The 20,471-nt window shown below is 43.6% G+C and overlaps 1 protein-coding gene across 1 annotated transcript in view; it reads right to left on the minus strand.

The window, feature by feature from the left end:
• The window catches only part of LOC134585907 (cystatin-like), a 119,625-nt gene extending 100,410 nt beyond the window's left edge, over positions 1–19,215 (minus strand). The window contains exon 1 of the mRNA XM_063441389.1: positions 19,110–19,215. Coding sequence (XP_063297459.1) covers positions 19,110–19,140 — 31 coding nt within the window. The 5' untranslated portion in view covers positions 19,141–19,215. The remainder of the gene's footprint in view (positions 1–19,109) is intronic.
• Between the last annotated feature and the right edge of the window lie 1,256 nt (positions 19,216–20,471).

A 20,471-nucleotide genomic window follows, 5' to 3' on the forward strand; every position in this document is an offset into this window, starting at 1 on the left:
TTCTAACAGGAGTTAGTTTAGGGATTACTGTTTTAGTCTGTTTTAGTCTGTTTTAGTGTAAAAAAAAAAAAAAAAAAATATTGTGTTTAGTATTTTGTTAGTTTAGTCTGTTAGTGTGAAACATGCAGCGCATGTACAGCTTGGAGGAGGCATATGCCTTCTTGGCGTCAGACTCTGACGCCACTGACACTGTGTCCGATTTTGACCCAGCTCAGTTTAGCGGCACGTCTAGTGACATGTCATCTGTGTGTGAGCCAGTTGCTAAAAGAAGCTGTGCTTCCCCTGCTACGCCGAATGTGGAGGAGGACTGGGTACCTCCACAGTCAGCTGAGCCCAACATCCCCCCTTTTAGTGCCAACGCAGGCATTAATGTGAATGTGGTTGACTTCTCCCCTATACAATATATGGAGTTATTTTTAGGGGATACCATCTGGGAGGAGATTGTTTTCCAGACTAATTTATACGCTAGTCAATTTATTGAGACCAATCCAGGTAGCTATACAGTCAGGGAGCATGCTTGCCATCCCACAGATGTCCCTGCACTTAAAGAAGTCATCAATGTGCTCTTACTGGAACACAGACCCAATTTGCCCGACTCCTATATTCTCCCAAACAATGCCTAGACCAAGATATGAGCTGCTGCTGAGATACATTTCAACGACAATACGCTCTGTCACCCCAGAGATCACCCCCAATATGATAGGCTTCATAAAATACGCCCTCTGGTAGACCATCTTCAGAACAGATTTTCTGAAGTTTATACTCCCCAACAAAATGTATATATTGATGAATCCCTTATGAAATATAAAGGGAGATTAGGGTTCAAACAGTATATCCCCTCAAAGCGGTCTAGGTATGGCATTAAAGTGTACAAACTGTGCGAGAGCGAAAGTGGCTACACATTTGCCTTTCGTGTATATGAGGGGAAATATGCTCAACTGAACCCTCCTGGCTGTACTGACTCTCTGGGGACAAGTGGGAGACTTGTTTTTGCCTTACTGATCCCCTTGTTCAATAAGGGTTACCACCTTTATGTGGACAATTTTTATAGCATTGTCCATTTGTTTCAAACTCTTTAGGGTTTCTATATACTGGCCTGTGGCAGTGTGAGAAGATATGCCAAGGATTTCCCCAGACCTTTTATAGAGGCCAAATAAAAAAAAAAGTGAATGTAAAAGGTCTGCACAAAGCTAAAGTGCTTGCAATAAAATTTAAGGACAGGAAGGATGTTAATATACTAACCACCATCCATGCCGAAAGCATGTCTGACGTCACTGTCCGAGGCAGAGTACAGACCAAACCTGTTTGCATCAGGGCTTATAAAATGCACATGGGGGTGTTGATTTGGCTGATCAGCTGATGCAGCCATATCTTATCTTAAAAACGACAAAAGCCTGGTATAAAAAGGTGGCTATCTACCTGATGCAAGTAGCGACACATAATTCATTTTTACTCTTTAAAAAAATGAATCCAGAAAGAACCACCTTTCTCCAATTTCAGTTCAAGCTGATTTTCACAATAATTTATGGAGATGGTCAAGTTCCAACAACGGTGCCAGAGGAGTCCAGACATTTTATTTTTAAGATACCGCCAACTGCAAAAAAAAAACAAACCCCCTGAAATGTTGCTGGGTCTGTTATAAAAAAGGGAAAAGGACAGACACCCATTTGCACTGTTTTTTTTCTTTTGAAAGCAGCACATTTTAGTTAGTCAGTTTCCTTCCCCCAAATCTCCAGTTAGATTCTTTTTGCAGCAGTTAGTTTAGAGAATGCTGCTAAAGGTGCATTTGATACCTGCACATTTGGTTAAAAAAGTTTTATGGTAGTAACATATAACTGGCTGGCCAAAACCAGATGACGTGTGCATAAAAAGCAGAATTCAAAAGTTACCACCATGCACGTTCTCTAAAATTTGTTTAGCACAATGGTTGGGGGAAGGATGTGAAAACACCTCATATACAATACCCTGGAATGTCTACTTTATACAAATATAAACTTTCATGATGTTAACATTAACTGGGGGATGCAAAAATATGCCAAACTGAAGATAGGCCAAGCATACCTATATATCAAGTTGAAAAACTGATATGTACAAGTCTCGATTGTGGCCATTTAGCCCCAAACAACCCAGCAAACCTATGCATGGGTGATATCACTGTACTCAGGAGATGTTGCTGAACACATATTGGGGTGTTGTTTGGCAGTGATACATAACAGGACCTGTTAATTCATGCCTAAAGTACAATGTATGGGTTAAAAAACACGAAGAAAATTACTACCCAAAAGTTTGCCAAAGGCTGGTGGTAGAATTATTGCATGAAAAGTATTAAACTACCACCACTTAAAATACCCTGAGTTGTCTACTTTTCAAAAATATATGGTTTGATGGGGGTAAAATAAATTGGCCCAAATAGGACAGGGGCGCCGGTTTACTACATGTCAAAATTCCAAGTTGAAAAATGGATATGCGCACCTGCCAGATTGGGCCTTTTAGCCCCCAAACAATCTGACAAGCCTATGCATGGGTGGTATCACTGTACTCAGGAGATGTTGCTGAACACATATTGGCATGTAGTTTGGCAGTGACACATAACACGATCTGTTAATTCATGCCTAAAGTACAATGTGTGTGGAAAAAAAACACACAAAAAATGACTACCTAAAAGTTTGACAAAGTCTAGTGGTAGAATTAGTGCATGGAAAGTGTTAAAAAAAACACCATTTAAAATACCCTAGGGTGTCTACTTTCCAAAAATATATGGTTTGGTGGGGATAAAATACATTGGCCGGCCTTACAAATGTCCCAAACAGCACATGTGTGCAGGTTGACTACATGTCAAAATTCCAAGTTGGAAAATGGATATGCGCACCTGCCAAATGTGGCCTTTTAGCCGCCAAACAACTCAACAAGCCTATGCATGGGTGGTATCACTGTACTCGGGAGATGTTGCTGAACATTAGTGACGCACCGAACTGTTCGCTGGCGAATAGTTCCTGGCGAACATAGCGTGTTTGCGGTCGCCACGGTGGGCGAACACATGCGTGGTTCGATCCGCCCCCTATTCGTCATCATTGACTAAACTTTGACCCTGTGCCTCACAGTCAGCAGACACATTCCAGCCAATCAGCAGCTGACCCTCCCTTCCAGACCCTCCCACCTCCTGTACGGCATCCATTTTAGATTCATTCTGAAGCTGCATTCTTAGATAGAGGAGGAAAAGTGTAGCTGCTGCTCATTTGATAGGGAAATGTATAGCTAAGCTAGTGTATTCAGTGTCCACTACAGTCATGAAGGACTCATCTGATCTCTGCTGTAAGGACAGCACCCCAAAAAGCAATTTTTAGGGCTAGAACATCAGTCTGCTTTTTTTTGTGTAATCTAATTGCAGTTGCCTGCCTGCCTGCCAGCTTCTGTGTCAGGCTCACAGTGGATACTGTGCCCACTTGCCCAGTGCCACCACTCATATCTGGTGTCACAATAGCTTGCATTTAAAAAAAAAATGTTTTCACTGTAATAGATTAATTAGCAGTTAGTTGTCTGCAAGCGTCTGTGTGTCAGGCCAACAGCGTGTACTCTGCCAGTGTGCACAGTGCCACTCATATCTGGTGGCACAATAGCCTGCATTTAAAAACCCACAAACTTTTTTTTCACTGTAATAGATTGAATAGCAGTTAGTTGTCTGCAAGCGTCTGTGTGTCAGGCTCACAGTGGATACTGTGCCCACTTGCCCAGTGCCACCACTCATATCTGGTGTCACAATAGCTTGCATTTAAAAACATTTTTTTTTTCACTGTAATAGATTAATTAGCAGTTAGTTGTCTGCAAGCGTCTGTGTGTCAGGCCAACAGCGTGTACTCTGCCAGTGTGCACAGTGCCACTCATATCTGGTGGCACAATAGCGTGCATTTAAAAACCCACAAACTTTTTTTCACTGTAATAGATTGAATAGCAGTTAGTTGTCTGCAAGCGTCTGTGTGTCAGGCTCACAGTGGATACTGTGCCCACTTGCCCAGTGCCACCACTCATATCTGGTGTCACAATAGCTTGCATTTAAAAACAATTTTTTTTCACTGTAATAGATTGAATAGCAGTTAGTTGTCTGCAAGCGTCTGTGTGTCAGGCTCACAGTGGATACTGTGCCCACTTGCCCAGTGCCACCACTCATATCTGGTGTCACAATAGCTTGCATTTAAAAACAATTTTTTTTTCACTGTAATAGATTGAATAGCAGTTAGTTGTCTGCGAGCGTTTGTGTGTCAGGCTCACAGTGGAATCTGTGGCCACTTGCCCAGTGCCACCACTCATATCTGGTGTCACAATAGCTTGCATTTAAAAACATTTTTTTTTTCACTGTAATAGATTGAATAGCAGTTAGTTGTCTGCAAGCGTCTGTGTGTCAGGCCAACAGCGTGTACTCTGCTAACCTCTGCCAGTGCACATTGCCACTCATATCTGGTGTGACAATAGCGTGCATTTAAAAACAAAAAACTTTTTTCACTGTTATAGATTGAATAGCAGTTAGTTGTCTGCAAGCGTCTGTGTGTCAGGTCAACATCGTGTACTCTGCTAACCTCTGCCAGTGCACATTGCCACTCATATCTGGTGTGACAATAGCGTGCATTTAAAACCAAAAAACTTTTTTCACTGTTATAGATTGAATAGCAGTTAGTTGTCTTCAAGCGGGTGTGTCAGGCCTACAGCGTGTACTCTGCCAACCTCTGCCACTGCACAGTGCCACTCATATCATATAGGGGCAATGTGTTAAATTGAAGTGAGAGCAGTGTATTAATTTGTGGGAGGGAGGCAGTATAAGAGTGGTGGTTAGGGGGACAGTGTGTTAAATTGGGGGGAGGGCAGAGTATTACATTGGGGAAGGAGGGGACAGTGTATTAGTGGTAAAAAGGGGCAGTGAACTAGAGTTGTGGGAGGGGGGCAGTGTATTAGAGTGGTGGGAGGAGGGCCAGTGTGTTAAGTTGAGGGAGGGGGCAGTGTGAAATTAGGGGAAGAGACGTGTATTAAATTTGGGGAAGTAGGGGGGCAGTGTAATAAATTGGGGGGAGAGAGTGCAGTGTATTCAATCAGGGGATGGGGGGCGCGTATTAGACTAAGGGGCAGTGTATTAGATTGGGTGGAGGGGCAGTGTATAAGAGTGGATGGAGTGGGGCAGTGAATTGCATTTGGGGGCAATGTATTAGAATGAGGACAGGGCGCAGTGTATTAGATTGGGTCTGCATGGATGTGCTGAACGCTCCCCATGGAGATATACAATATATATACAAACCAGTGCACTCGCTTATTATCTAAACAGAGATTTCAAATCCTAAATAGTACTATTTAAAAACACCTCACCTAGGTAGAAAATAATGGGGGTTTGGTTACATTATATGATCATACATTGCATAAGCCTGCCCATTATTGGCAGGTCCTACTCTAGCAGTCTAATGCTTGCTCTTATGAGATTAATCCACTTACTTGGGAAATGCTTCCTTACTGGGACTCTCTGCAGTACAAGGCTAAATAGGGTCCTGGAATGAGACACCTGTGACAGGGAGGGGTGCAAAACCCAGGGGTTGGCCTAGACCCCCACAATTATAAACAAAGTCAGGAGTGCTGCACTCACCTAAACATGCATATATTACAGGGTGCTACTGGGACCAAAATACAAAAAATATACAAACCAGTGCACTCAAGTCTATTTTGAACGTAACTCCATTCAATTGGAATGGATTTTCAGATTGCTCCTCATGCAGTGTTAGACAGAACAGAGTAAGCAGTATGATGTGTATCCTGGAACTGATTGTGAGAGAACACTCTCTGACTGGCTCTGATGGGGTTTGAACCTCTCTTTCCCACTTGTTACATTTGCACTCTGCTTACTATGCCGCTGTAGAATGTGAGATGCTGACTCGCTGCGCAGCTCTTTGCCACACATGCACAATAGCCTACCAATGCTTTTCGTGTGGGAAAGTATTGGATTGGTTGAACAGACTCATAGGACTTCAAAATCAACAAGATAACGTAATTTTTTATTTTTTTTACAGCTGTGCAAATGCATACATTCAACATTTCAGTCCTATTACCACACTTATATGTCAAGATAGTTGGACTGAAACATGGTTATATGCAAATGCGCGTCTAAATAAATTTGCTCTTTTGTTTACTTTGAAACCCTACAAGCGTGAGGACGTCCAGTGTCAGTTAGGCAACTTTTTTATACTGTACTTTTCTAAATAAACCTACGTTTCTATGAAAACTGAAGTTTTAGTTTTTTTGCAGCCCACATAAACTTAAACCTTGTTTATTTGGCCCGTGTTAGCCATTGAGTTTGACAAGCTGGGTATACACCATAGAAAATTACAGTAACATTACTGATACTGATTTAAAAATGAGATAATGCATACATATTTTAAAAACTAGACATTTACAGATATAGTCATGATGTCTTTCTTGAAAATCATAATAAGCTAACCCAACCACAAACATGCACATCTAGACTTAAACAGACCACTTGGAGGACAATTCGTTCCATCATTAGGGTAAGCCTTTGCATCCCCTGTGCACACTTATCATTCAGCTCATTGATCTATCTGCCAGTTTGCCTCTTAGTGGACAATGTGAGTGAAAGGAACACAATGCTCTATGATATTAACATCATGAGAAAAACCCCAGCAACCAGTGGTCCAGCCTTCATCTACCAAGTAAAGCTTGCCTACACAGCACCTCTACTGGGGAAAGTCTCTAACCATGAATTGGGCTGACTTTTTAATATAGTTAGGGTCAGTGGAGTAAGCATTCCTTGATCTTCTGTAATGGGAAACCATTATATTAGGCTCATGGAACTTGGGAAGATGTTCTGGTGAAGTCATTGGCCAATACCTCTCCAGTTTGATGCCTGAAAAAGGCATTATCTTCCGGAGAAACATTTTTTTATCCTGTACTCTTTTTAGCTGAAATACACATTCCTTGCTGAGGTCCATGCTGGCCTCTCTCTCCTTGCATGCTTAGCACCCGTGTACAGTTTAAAGATTATAAATAAAGATTATTCACTTGAAAAAAAACAACATTTCCAGTAACCATGTCAGTGAGGACAATGTCCATCTCCCATCAGTCTGTGTCTGTTTGTTTGTTTTTTAACTATAAACAGAAACATAAGGGCCATCTGGAAGCTATTATAATTAGTTATAGAACACAGAAGTCAGAACACAGTCATGGAAAAACAACACAATTTTTTGGAACTTATAGTTTGCTTCAAAATAGTATTTAGGAGTGGGTGAGTATTACATTCAGGATTTCTCAATTATCCACTAAAAAACAAACAGTAACTGTTGCGTTCTACGAAGAAGTAAGTAGAATTATAGATCAGGGTGTTGCAGTGGATGTGATCTATTTGGATTTTGCCAAGGCATTTGATACAGTTCCACACAGAAGATTAGTGTTCAAACTCAAGGAAATCGGTCTCAATGAAAATGCTTGTTCTTGGGTAGAACATTGGCTTAAAAACAGAATACAAAGAGTTGTTGTTAATGGTAAATTTTCAAGCTGGACAGAGGTGGCAAGTGGTGTCCCTCAGGGGTCTGTTCTGGGACCCCTTCTATTTAACATGTTTATAAATGATCTTGAAGGCAGCATTGAAAGTCATGTTTCAGTGTTTGCAGATGACACAAAACTTTGTAAAATAATACAATGTGAGCATGATATTACTTTGCTGCAGAAGGATTTAGATAGACTGGAGGACTGGGCACTCAAATGGCAGATGAAATTTAATGTTGAAAAATGCAAAGTTATGCACTTCGCCGTAAAGAATACACAAGCAACGTATACCCTTAATGGAAGTGAATTAGGGATAACAACACACGAAAAGGACTTGGGAATTGTTATAGACAACAAACTATGCAACAATGTGCAATGTCAATCAGCAGTGGCCAAGGCCAGTAAGGTATTGTCATGCATGAAAAAGGGCATTCATTCTCGGGACGAGAATATCATTTTGCCTCTCTATAAATCACTGGTAAGACCACATATTGAATATGCTGTGCAATTTTGGGCACCTGTTCTAAAGAAGGATATTATGGCACTAGAAAAAGTGCAGAGGCGGGCTACAAAATTAATACAAGGAATGGAACATATCAGCTATGAAGAAAGGTTAACAAATTTAAACCTATTTAGTTTAGAAAAACGTCGCCTGAGAGGGGATATGATAACATTATACAAATATATTCGGGGCCAATAAGAACCATTGTGTGGAAATCTATTCACAAACCGGACTTTACATAGGACACGAGGCCATGCATTTAGACTGGAAGAAAGAAGATTTCGTCTAAGGCAAAGGAAAGGTTTTTTTACTGTAAGAACAATCAGGATGTGGAATTCTCTGCCTGAAGAAGTGGTTTTATCAGAGTCCATACAGATGTTCAAACAGCTACTAGATGCATACTTGCAAAGACAGAATATTCAAGGATATAATCTTTCAATGTAGGGTAATAACTGCTTGATTCAAGGATAAATCTGACTGCCATTCTGGGGTCAAGAAGGAATTTTTTTGTCCTAGCTTGTTGCAAAATTGTGCTTCAAACTGGGGTTTTTTTTTTTGTTTTTTTTTGCCTTTTGGATCAACAGCAAAAAACAAATATGAGGAAGGCTGAACTTGATGGACGCAAGTCTCTTTTCAGCTATCTATCTAACTATGTAACATCAGAGTTTTGGAAGTGTACCAGGAACATAATATTTTGTTATTATTTTTTGTTTTTATTGCATAAATTATTTAAGGTCTACGACTAAAGACCATATCCATTGCAGCATTTTGTATTGATTATGGTGCAGCTGTAGGCTGAGAGTTACAGGGAGCAAAGTTGGACAGCTAATGTAAAAGTTCACCTCTGCATTAGCCAACTGCAGTTGTTAAGTACTAGGTGAGCCCTAGTTTTTGACAAAAACTGTTTGACACAAACACCTCCACCAATGGCAACCCTCTGGGAAATGTGATGTTTCCCCAGACCACTAATCTAGTCCCAGACTATGTTGTTTAAGAGGCATGGCACCAGCTAATTACTCTCCAGGGGCAGTTGTCACACTTAGACAATCTCTAATAGGGATGTGCATGCAGGCCCGTCGCTACCCGACAGGCAAACCAAGCAGAGCCGGTGCTTCCTATAAGGCTGCAGCCGCCTGAGTGCTCTATAGAGAGCCTCAGGCGGCTGCAGCACTCCTTTCTCATCAGTGGCGTACTGGGGGAGGGGGGCGGGGGGGGCAGGGGGGGCGGCCCGCCCCGGGTGCCACTGTCCAGGGGGGTGCCATGACTTCACGTGTCATGTGTCGGCCCCCCGGCCCCAATCATCACGCTGCGCTCAGCCGCACCTTTGAGAAGGGGGAGGAGTCTTTGGGACGCGGCGTGATGACGCCATACGCAATCCGCCTTCACGGATCTTCAGCGCAAGGATCCAGTGGTCGGTCTCGGAGGGAAGGCATCATCAAAACGTGAGTAGTAATTTATGTGTTTTTGTAATTTATGTAATGTTATTTAATTAATTAAAGGGGGTGCATTAATTATGGGGGGTGTATATTAATTATGGGGGGGTGTATTAATTATGTGGGGTGTATATTTATTATGGGGGGTGTATATTAATTATGGGGGGTGTATATTAAGTATGGGGGGTGTATATTAATTATTCGGGGGTATATTAATTATGGGGGGTGTATATTACATATGGGGGGTGTATATTAAGTATGGGGGGTGTATATTAATTATGGGGGGTGTATATTAATTATGGGGGGTGTATTAAGTATGGGGGGTGTATATTAATTATGGGGGGGTGGATTAATAATGGGGTGGTGTATATTAATTATGGGGGGTGGATTAATTATGAAACAAGGAAACAAAATGTGTCTGCTTCGGCAATTCGGACCATTCGGCACGTCGGCAATTCAGCAATTTAGCACTTCGGCAATTCGAAACCTAACCCTAACCCCTAACCCTAACCGCTAACCATAAACCCTAAACCTACCAGTAACCCTAACCCACTTCAGACCTTTGGCAATTCAGACCTTCAGCAATTCGGGACTTTGGCAATTCGGCACTTTGGCAATTCGGCACTTCGGCAATTCGAACTACGAACATTCGGAAGCATCTGAATGTCAGAATATCACGAAATTCGTCCGAATGTATATTCGGAACAAAACAAATTGCACATATCTAATCTCTAAATGATCTCTGGAAATCTAGAAGTGTGTTTCTCTCAGTCCATAGTTCACATCAGATTTAACGGCACTTAATTGAAATGTCTGCTGCTGGTGTATTTTCTAAAATATTTTCTCTTTCTCTTTTTCTTTAGCTCTTGTCTGTTTCTGGTATTCTTGTGGCATAGAAAATATGTCAAATTCACATAGTTGTTCAGCCTAGTGAGACTGATGGTTAGGTTACTGCTGTGCCTAGCTCCTGCCAGTGACACTGTGCAACTTGCACAGACTTTGATTTGGAGATAGATATATCCTGTTTAATAATAGTTTAATTGATCATAGTGTGAAGATTGTGTTTAGATCACTGCTTTGCTGGTCAGTATCACTTAGACCAAGTTTGATTGACTTTCAAGTTTGACTAAAATTTGATTGAAGTTTCAATGACTTAGGATTTGACAGCTTTTTTTTGTTAACTGGTTGTACAGCGTGTGCTGTGCAAGTCTGCTGTATTCACAGTCAGCGAAAAAGGGGACAAAACATTTTTTGGATACATAAATGAGAAAAGGAAAGTAAAACAAGGATTAGGTAGATTAAAAACAAAAGAAGGAAGGTATGTAGAAGAGGATAAAGGTCTAGCTGACTGAATCAATTAATATTTTTGTTCAGTATTTACAGATTAAAATGAAGGAAAGGGGCCACACTTAGGAAAAGGGCCAATGAGTCACTTGTTACATGTGAGTTTACAGAGAAGGAGGTACTATTTCAACTGTCAAAAGTTAAGACAAATAGGTCAATGGGACCTGATGGAATACACCCAAAGTTATTAAAAGAGCTTAGTGGTGTACTAGCAAAACCATTAACAGATTTATTCAACTAATCATTGTTAATGAGAGTAGTCCCACAAGAATGGAAGTTAGCGAATATTATGCCCATTCACAAGAAAGGTAGTAGGGAGGAGTCGGGCAACTACTGGCCATTAAGCCTTACTTCAGTAGTGGGGAAAGTAATGGAAATCATGTTAAGATTGTTGAATGATAGAATTGTTGAACATCTTAAATCATATGGATTTCAAGATCAGAGACAACATGGGTTTACTTCAGGGAGATCATGCCAAACTAATCTTATTGATTTTTGATCGGTTAATTAAAATAATACATCAGGGTGGTGCAGTAGACATTGCTTACCTAGATTTTTAGGAGAGCTTTTGACATTGTTGCACATTGAATGCTTTTCAATCTTTAAGTTTGGATTCCAGTATTGTTGAATGGGTAAGGCAGTGGCTGAGTGACAGGCAACAGAGGGTTGTAGTCAATGGAGTATATTAGAAACATGGTCTTGTCACCAGTGGGGTACCTCAGGGATCTGTACTTGGACCCATTTTCTTTAATATTTTTATTAGTGATATTGCAGAAGGTCTTGATGGTAAGGTATGTCTTTTTGCTGATGATACTAAGATATGTAACAGGGTTGATGTTCCAGGAGCGATAAGCCAAATGTCAAATGATTTAGGTAAACTAGAAAAATGGTCAGAGCTGTGGCAACTGACATTTAATGTGGATAAGTGCAAGATAATGCATCTTGGACGTAAAAACCCAAGGGCAGAGTACAGAATATTTGATAGAGTCCTAACCTCAGCATCTGAGGAAAGGGATTTAGGGGCAATTATTTCTGATGACTTAAAGGTAGGCAGACAATGTAATAGAGCAGCAGGAAATGCTAGCAGAATGCTTGGTTGTATAGGGAGAGGTATTAGCAATAGAAAGAGGGATGTGCTCATGCCATTGTACAGAACACTGGTTAGACCTCACTTGGAGTATTGCACACAGTACTGGAGACCGTATCTTCAGTAGGATATTGATACTTTAGAGAGAGAGTTCAGAGAAGGGCTACTAAACTGGTTCATGGATTGCAGGATAAAACTTACCAAGAAAGGTTAAAGCAACTTAACATATATAGCTTGGAGGAAAGACGAGACAGGGGGGATATGATTAAAACATTAAATTACATAAAGGGAATCAACACAGTAAAGGAGGAGACTATATTTAAAAGAAGGAAAAACTACAAGAGGACATAGTCTTAAATTAGAGGGGCAAAGGTTTAAAAATAATATCAGGAAGTATTACTTTACTGAGAGGGTAGTGGATGCATGGAATAGCCTTCCAGCTGAAGTGGTAGAGGTTTACACAGTGAAGGAGTTTAATCATGTGTGGGATAAGCATAACACTATCCTAACTATAAGATAAGGCCAGGGACTAATGAAAGTATTTAGACAATTGGGCAGACTAGATGGACCGAATGGTTCTTATCTGTTGTCACATTCTATGTTAATATGTTTCAGTGTAGCTTTTCTTAAAATCAAAAAGATTCCCAATGTTAGGGTTACTCATAAATCCATGAAGCATCAAGTCATTTGTCAGCACAAATATCCATCTGGGCTAAATAAAGTTGTATTGCTTTACACAACACACATTCATATCTCAATATATTTTTATAATAATAATACAAACAAACCCACCATCATCAATGCTATGTCCTAAGCCAAAGACGAAAATGAGGGAGGATAGAGGACTTGTTCTCCAATCAAACTTTAGCAGTCATGCCATGGCCTTTCAGAGTCTTAACACCTCTTTTTTGACCATGAGGACTGCTAACACCTCTGCCACAGCTGCCTCCACCATTGTTAGTAGCATTCAGATAGATCATTGGTTTGCAATGTGCTTTTGTGCTACTGCCTGTGTTTTGCAAATTGCAAGCTTCCTTCTTCTGTTATATCCAGTAAGTGCCAATTTACTGCACAAAAACATATGTGAATCCTGCTTGTGCTGAGAGTAACACGTATTTGTTTTACTTCTTTGTAGAAAAAAAGAGGAATTCTAAAATGTGTTATAGTTGCTGGCTGTTGTAATGTTTTTAATTTTTTTTCATTGTAGTGGTTTGGTTTTGCCCTGCCTGGCTGAATCTCACAGTGTGGCTATACCTTTGACCTCCGCAGACGCAGTTCAGAAAATCTGAGAGCCCTGTTTTTTCCCCCACATTGAATAACAGTCACTGACAAAAACCGTTCCCCCCACCACCCCCCCCCCCAAATTAATATAATTCCTGCTGTTGCTAATATTTCTTTTTTACACCTGCAACCTCTGACGACGCATTTGGAAAAAGCTAATAGGGCATTATCAATGTCCATCCTTAAGGACAGCCACATCTTTTTCTGAGCAATACATGAGTGGGCATGGGCAATTGGTGACCCACTCATACCTCTTACCCTCAGAAACATAAAGCTTTTCCACACAGTCAGTTTGTAGTGTCAGTGACTGTCCTTCAGGCTTTAAAATAAATCATTGAGCATTGAATAAAGTAGTATACAGGCGAGTAAATAAGAAGAAAACAATGCACAGAACCTGAAACACTTACAGGAGGAAGGAGCCACTGGTCTGCCACACGAAAATAAATTGTGAACAGGTAGGAGGCCGCCTTCCCCACCAGTCATTTCATGCATATTCTGAGTCTTGCCAGAGCCAGAAACCACGTCAAAACTCTAAAATTATGGTCGTCACGAGTGCGACACCGCATGCACACCTGATCAAACTATAATGGTCACCGCACACCTGCATGCGCCTGGCAGCGGCTTGGGGCAGACTACCAAACAACTAGGAAAAACTGCAATAGTCAAGGGAACCCATGGGATAGGAGGAAAGGAAACGCAGTGCACCAGCAAGAGCCACAGTTCCCGCCAATCTCACGCCTGCGCAAACTAAAATCATATTCACACACATAAAAGCGCCTGCGCGTCGGCCTAAGCAGACCACCAAACAGCTAGGAAAATCCACGGTAGCCAGGGGACCCAAGGGGATAGGAGGAAAAGCGGCATACCAGCAAGAGCCGCAGTTCCCGCCAATTCTCTGTCGACCTCAGCATCACAAGGTGAGAAAACAAGGGAAAGGTGTAGCAAGCACAAAAACATAAAGTAAATAACTACTAAAACATCCCACAGCCTGACAGGCAAGGGGGGTGAGACAATAAAGATATGCAGGTAATACTGGGAAAAAAAACAAGAGTTTTATACTTTGTTGTGATTGATTAATGTGTTTCTAAGCATATTTTGTTAACCCGTCCATGTGTTTTTTCTCTCTCATTGTTTCTTTGCTGCTGAGGGAATACATGAAGAGCTTAGCATCATGGGCGTAGGAACCGGGGCAATGGGGGGGACGCATCCCCCCCAGCAAATCATGCGGGGGGGACAGGTTATGGGGAAATCCCCCCCAGCTCCGCCGCCCCCCCTCATGCTGCAGCCGCCCGAGCAATCTGCAGAGAGCCTCAGCGCTCCCTCCTGTCACTCCCTCACTGTAGCGTGGCCGAGCCCTGTATGGTCCGCCGGTACAGGGAGCATCTGTCTCCTGTACCCGGCCGGACTAACAGGAAGTGCACACTGAGTGTGCACTTCCTGTTAGTCCGGCCGGGTACAGGAAACAAAACCTCCCTGTACCCGCGGACACGCTACAATAGAGGTAGGAGAGGGGGAAGGAAGAGAGTAGGGAGGGGGAGAAAAAAGAGAGTGACAAGGGGGGAGAAAAAAAGAGAGTGACAAGGGGGGGAGAAAAAAAGAGAGTGACAAGAGAGGGAGGGGGGGGGAAAGAGAGTGACAAGGGAGGGAGGGGAAAAAAAGAGTGACAAGGTGGGGGGAAAGAGAGTGACAAGGGAGGGAGGGGAGAAAAAAAGAGAGTGACAAGGGAAGGAGGGGGGAAAAGAGAGTGACAAGGGAGGGGTGGAGAAAAAAAGAGAGTGACAAGGGAGGGAGGGGGGAAAAGAGAGTGACAAGGGAGGGAGGGGGGAAAGAGAGAGTGACAAGGGAGGGAGCGGGGGAGAAAAAAAGAGAGTGACAAGGGAGGCAGGGGGAAAAAGAGAGTGACAAGGGAGGGAGGGGGGAAAAAAGAGAGTGACAAGGGAGGGAGGGGGGAGAAAAAAAGAGAGTGACAAGGGAGGGATGGGGGAAAAAGAGAGTGACAAGGGAGGGAGGGGAAAAAAGAGAGTGACAAGGGAGGGGGGAACAAAAGAGAGTGAGAAGGGAGGGAGGGAGGGGGGAGAAAGAGTGACAAGGGAGGGAGGGGGAGAAAAAAGAGAGTGACAAGGGAGGGAGGGGGGAAAAATAGAGTGACAAGGGAGGGAGGGGGGGAGAAAAAAAGAGAGTGACAAGGGAGGGAGGGGGAAAAAGAGAGTGACAAGGGAGGGAGGGGGAAAAAAGAGTGACGAGGGAGGGGGGGAAAAGAGTGACAAAGGAGGGAGGGAGGGGGAGAAAGAGTGACAAGGGAGGGAGGGGGAGAAAAAAGAGAGTGACAAGGGAGGGAGGGGGAGAAAGAGTGACAAGGGAGGGAGGGAGGGGGAGAAAGAGTGACAAGGGAGGGAGGGAGGGGAAAAAAGAGAGTGACAAGGGAGGGAGGGAGGGGGAAAAAAGAGAGTGACAAGGGAGGGAGGGAGGGGGAAAAAAACGAGAGTGACAAGGGAGGGAGGGAGGGAGTGGGAGAAAGAGTGACGAGGGAGGGAGGGGGGAAAAGAGTGACAAGGGAGGGAGGGAGGGGGAGAAAGAGAGTAACAAGGGAGGGAGGGGGAAAAAAAGAGAGTGACAAGGGAGGGGGGGGAGAAAAAAGAGAGTGACAAGGGAGGGAGGGAGGGGGAGAAAGAGAGTGACAAGGGAGGGAGAGAGATTTACATTCATCACACACACACATCATGCAACCCTTACACACACAGAAACACACAATGCATTCCTTACACACACTCAATGCACCCCGTGCACACACACACACAATCACACAATCATGTAACCCTTACACACACAGAAACACACAATGCATTCCTTACACACACTCAATGCACCCTGTACACACACTCAATGCACCCCTTACAGACGCACACACTGCATCCCGTACATACACAGAAACACACCTTGCAGCCCTTACACATACAAACAAAGATTCACACAATGCATTCCTTACACACATATCAGGACATCCCCTACACACTCCACCCCCTGTGAACAAACTCATTGGTGGAACATGAAGGTGGACCCTGGGACCCAGACCTTGAGCTGCGTAAAGGGCCCCCAAAAAATGGAGCTGCTTCCCGTTCTCCCAGAAGATTTTTGTGACCACACTTACAAACAGCCTCCAGAGAGCCTGTTCTACACCAGACCAGTGGAGCCAGACTGCAGTTAGAGCCCATCATCATCCTCATCTGGTTGTAAGTAGGCAATCTAGCATATTATTTGTGGCACTAATCTCTAATTTACCTCACATTATAGAAACACTATAGTCCCCAGAACCACTGCAGCTTAATGTAGTGGTTCTGGTGTCTATAGCCTGTCCCTGCAGGCCTTTTAATGTAAACACGGCGGCACTCCAGCACTGGCGTTAGTTAAAATGGCAGAAAAATAATTGGAAAGGGTTAGGGGGGCTACTAATAAGGAAAGGGGGAGAGGGGTAGGTAGAAAAATAATTGGAAGGGTTTGGGGGGCTACTAATATGGATGGGAGGAGGGGGGAGGTAGAAAAAATATTGGAAGGGGTTAGGGGAGTACTAATATGCATGGAAGGGGTTAGGGGGGTACTAATATGCATGGAAGGGGTAGGGGGTTAATATGCGTGGAAGGGGTAGGTGGGGTTATTTTGTGCATGGAAGGGGTAGGGGTGGTTCTAATATTCATGGGAAGGGTAGGGGTGGTTCTAATCAGGTGGATCCCGGCGCTGTATCCGGGTAAGTTAAACCCCTTCCCTGTAGTGACCCTTTAATGTTATTATTTAATCATTTATATAGCAACTTCAAATTCCGTAGCGCTGTACAATGGGGTGAACAACTCCTAGTTTACGGAATAAGAATATACCCGGCGAGTAAAAATGCTATCCCCCCCAGATTTTTGGGGGTTCCTACGCCCATGCTTAGCATAATAGGATTTTCTTTTCAATTTAGAAGGACTCATAGTGCAGCTGCTCCCCATTTCTCATTAAAACACTACAGCAAAAGAAAAAAACAATCAGTGCTCATTATAAAATTAAAGGGACACTCCAGGCACCAAAACAACAATTAAGTTGTTATGGTGTCAGAAGCCCCCCACAGGCATTCTTACCTCATGGGTTAACCATTCTCAAGTGGATTAAGCCCTAAGTTGCCTCCAGCAGTGATATCCACCCCAGCAGCGATGACCGCACCCCCCCAGGCAGTATCCGGCTTCAGCAATTTCAGATTCAGAGAGAGCGGAGTGCCGCTGGGCAGGGGCGCCGCTGATTGGCTGAGAGCGGTCAGCTGATGCTCTCAGCCAATCAGTGACTCCCCATTCACAAAACTGTCTTGGAATTTTTTTTTTTTACCTTTCTCAAGGCTTTTTTGTGAATAGGAAGTCACCGATTGGCCGAGAGTGTCATCTGTCCGTTCTCAGCCAATCAGTGGCGCCCCTGCAGCACTCCGCGCCACTGAATCTGAAATTGTATGAGGAAGTCCAGCATGTTGAAAAACCCCACAGGAAAACATTGAGTCGAAGCTTTCCTATGGGGAAGGCTTAATGTGCATTAGATTTCCCTTATTGGCTGACGTCAGTGGAGGATGAGCTCAACCCAGCTGAATTCAGGTAAGTGAAAATATATTTTTTACCCTTTACATCACTAGGGGCACAGGGGTCTAAGGGAGGGGAGGGGCAGAGGGTTCCAATAGTGTTAAGAATACAGCTCTGTATTCCCAACATTATAGTGTTCCTCTAAGAATTTGACAGTTCAAGTTCAAATACAAACGAGGAAAATTATAGTTGAACATGTCTTAATATTCTACACTTTGTTATAGTAGTGAATATAGGCATTTAAAGGGACACTATAATCACCAGAACAACTACAGCTTTATGTATTTTTTCTGGCAGGTATAATCATTACCTTCAGAGAAAAGGCAGTGTTTGCATTGCCCCCTGGGAAATCCTCCAGTGGCCACTCCTCAGATGACCACTGGAGATGCTTCCTGGGGCATTGCTGCACAGTAGGCAGCATGGCCATTCAGCGTCACCAAGTTTCATTAAATCTATGCATTTCTCTGAGGAGGTGCTGATAGGCCAAAACGGTGTTTGGCCCTGCCCCATCCTGTCTCCTTGCCAATTTCAGCCAATCCAATGCTTTACCTATGGGAAAGCATTGGATTGGCTAAAAATGATTGTCACCAAGGAGGCGGAACAAGGCTGGAAATTAGGTGAGTTTTAAAATCTTCTAAAGGCAATAAGGGGGAGCAAGCAACCTAAATGGTGATTTTAACACTATAGGATAAGGAATACATGTTTGTGTTCCTGACCCTATAGCGTAGTGTTCCTTTAACTTAGTTGTTTAAGCGGTCAAATGTAATGTTATGTATATGAGTACTCTGCTTCAGGCTGGGGTCTTCCTTTAACTGTAACATGTTTCTTGTGCAAACATTCTTTTTCTATAGTTTGTGTTAACTCAGCAATAATTACTAAGCTTGCATGTATCTATCCTGTCATAATAATACTAATTTGGATAGTTTGTGTACTTTTAAACTTCTGAAAGGCCCCTTATTCTTACAGTGTCCTGACTGAATCTGTCGTACATATATATAAAGAAAAATCTACAGAAAAGAAACATAAACAGTCATATCTCTCATCAATTCTGTACATTTTTCTTTATATATTGTCTTGAGAGGACTGGGAGAAGTCCTACCATTCTACAGTCTAGATTCCCTAGGTATTCATTTGTGATATTTCACAGAGTGTGTCTTTCCACAAAGGTGATTAGTTTTTTTTTTTTGTCGTACATATGCCTGTTTTACTTCCACGCTTCCTAATTCCTAACAATAGTTCATTACGTTTATCTGTAGCATTACTGAATCTTCCTTATAAATTGTCAGTTTAATATCTCATTTTTCTCTTTAGATGTTGGAAGAACAATGACATTTTACCTGGGAAATCATCCGACTCTATCATGGCCATTGTAACAGTTTCGGTTCTTGAGAATGCTGTAGATGCTGTGGAGTGCGGAGTGTCTGTATTAACCTCTCTCAGATTCTGCTTTCTGCTCCTCGGGGCTAATCAAACTCTTCCAGGAAACCTACAGTTTCTAAAACACAGCTCTGTTGACCAGGGGCGGACTGAGAACCCTCAGGGCCCCCGGGCAAAATAAATCAAGGGCCCCCTTACAGGCCCCACCCATACTCCGCAGCAAGCGCCACCCATGTCCCGCCTCCATGCACCGCCTCCAGCCTCCACACCCTGCACAATCTTTAGACACAAGGAACAAAAGTGCAATAATCCCTTCAAGGCCCCAGTAGAGACTACAATTGAGGGCTAATGGGCCATGGAGGGGGGTCTTTCTAGCAGAGGCTATCTCAGTATCCTTTAGAGAGTGTGTTAGAAAGAATCCCCCCCAGGCCCTATTAGAGACTACAATGTAGTCTAATAGGCTTGGCAGGGGGTCTTTCTAACAGAGGCCATCTCAGTGTCCCTGCTGGAAACAGTCGCCTCCAGGCCCCAGTAGAGACTACAATTGAGGGCTAATGGGCCATGGAGGGGGGGAGCATTCTAGCAGAGGCTATCTCAGTGTCCTTTAGAGAGTGTGTTAGAAAGAATTTCCTCCAGGTCCCATTAGAGACTACAATGGAGTCTAATAGGGCCTGGAGGGGGGTCTCTCCAACACTCTGGTTCCTATTCACAATATAGCAACACAACATAGCTCGCTGATACCTAGGCCAAGTTGGCTCCTCTTACCTTAATTACTGTTGCTGGCTGGCAGTCTGTGGGCTTGCTGGAAGGCTGTGGGCTTACTGGCTGCGGCTGGCAGGCTGTGGGCTTGCTGGAAGGCTGTGGGCTTACTGGCTGCGGCTGGCAGGCTGTGGGCTTGCTGGCAGGCTGTGGGCTTGCTGGCTACTGCCGGCAGGCTGTGGGCTTGCTGGCTGCGGCTGGCAGGCTGTGGGCTTGCTGGAAGGCTGTGGGCTTACTGGCTGCGGCTGGCAGGCTGTGGGCTTGCTGGCTACTGCCGGCAGGCTGTGGGCTTGCTGGCTACTGCCGGCAGGCTGTGGGCTTGCTGGCTGAGGCTGGCAGGCTGTGGGCTTGCTGGCTGTGGCTGGCAGGCTGTGGCTTGCTGGCTGGCAGGCTGTGGCTTGCTGGCTGCGGTTGGCAGGCTGTGGGTTTGCTGGCTTTAAGCCTAACTGGTGGCCTGTAGGCTGGCTGGCTGTCTACTGGCCAGCCTGTGGGCTGGCTGGCCTGTGGGTTGGCTGGCTTGCTGGCTACTGGGGCACTCGTAGATTATTTAAAGAAATAATCCA

This window comes from Pelobates fuscus, chromosome 2, assembly GCF_036172605.1.
Source record: "Pelobates fuscus isolate aPelFus1 chromosome 2, aPelFus1.pri, whole genome shotgun sequence".
NCBI lineage: Eukaryota > Metazoa > Chordata > Amphibia > Anura > Pelobatidae > Pelobates > Pelobates fuscus.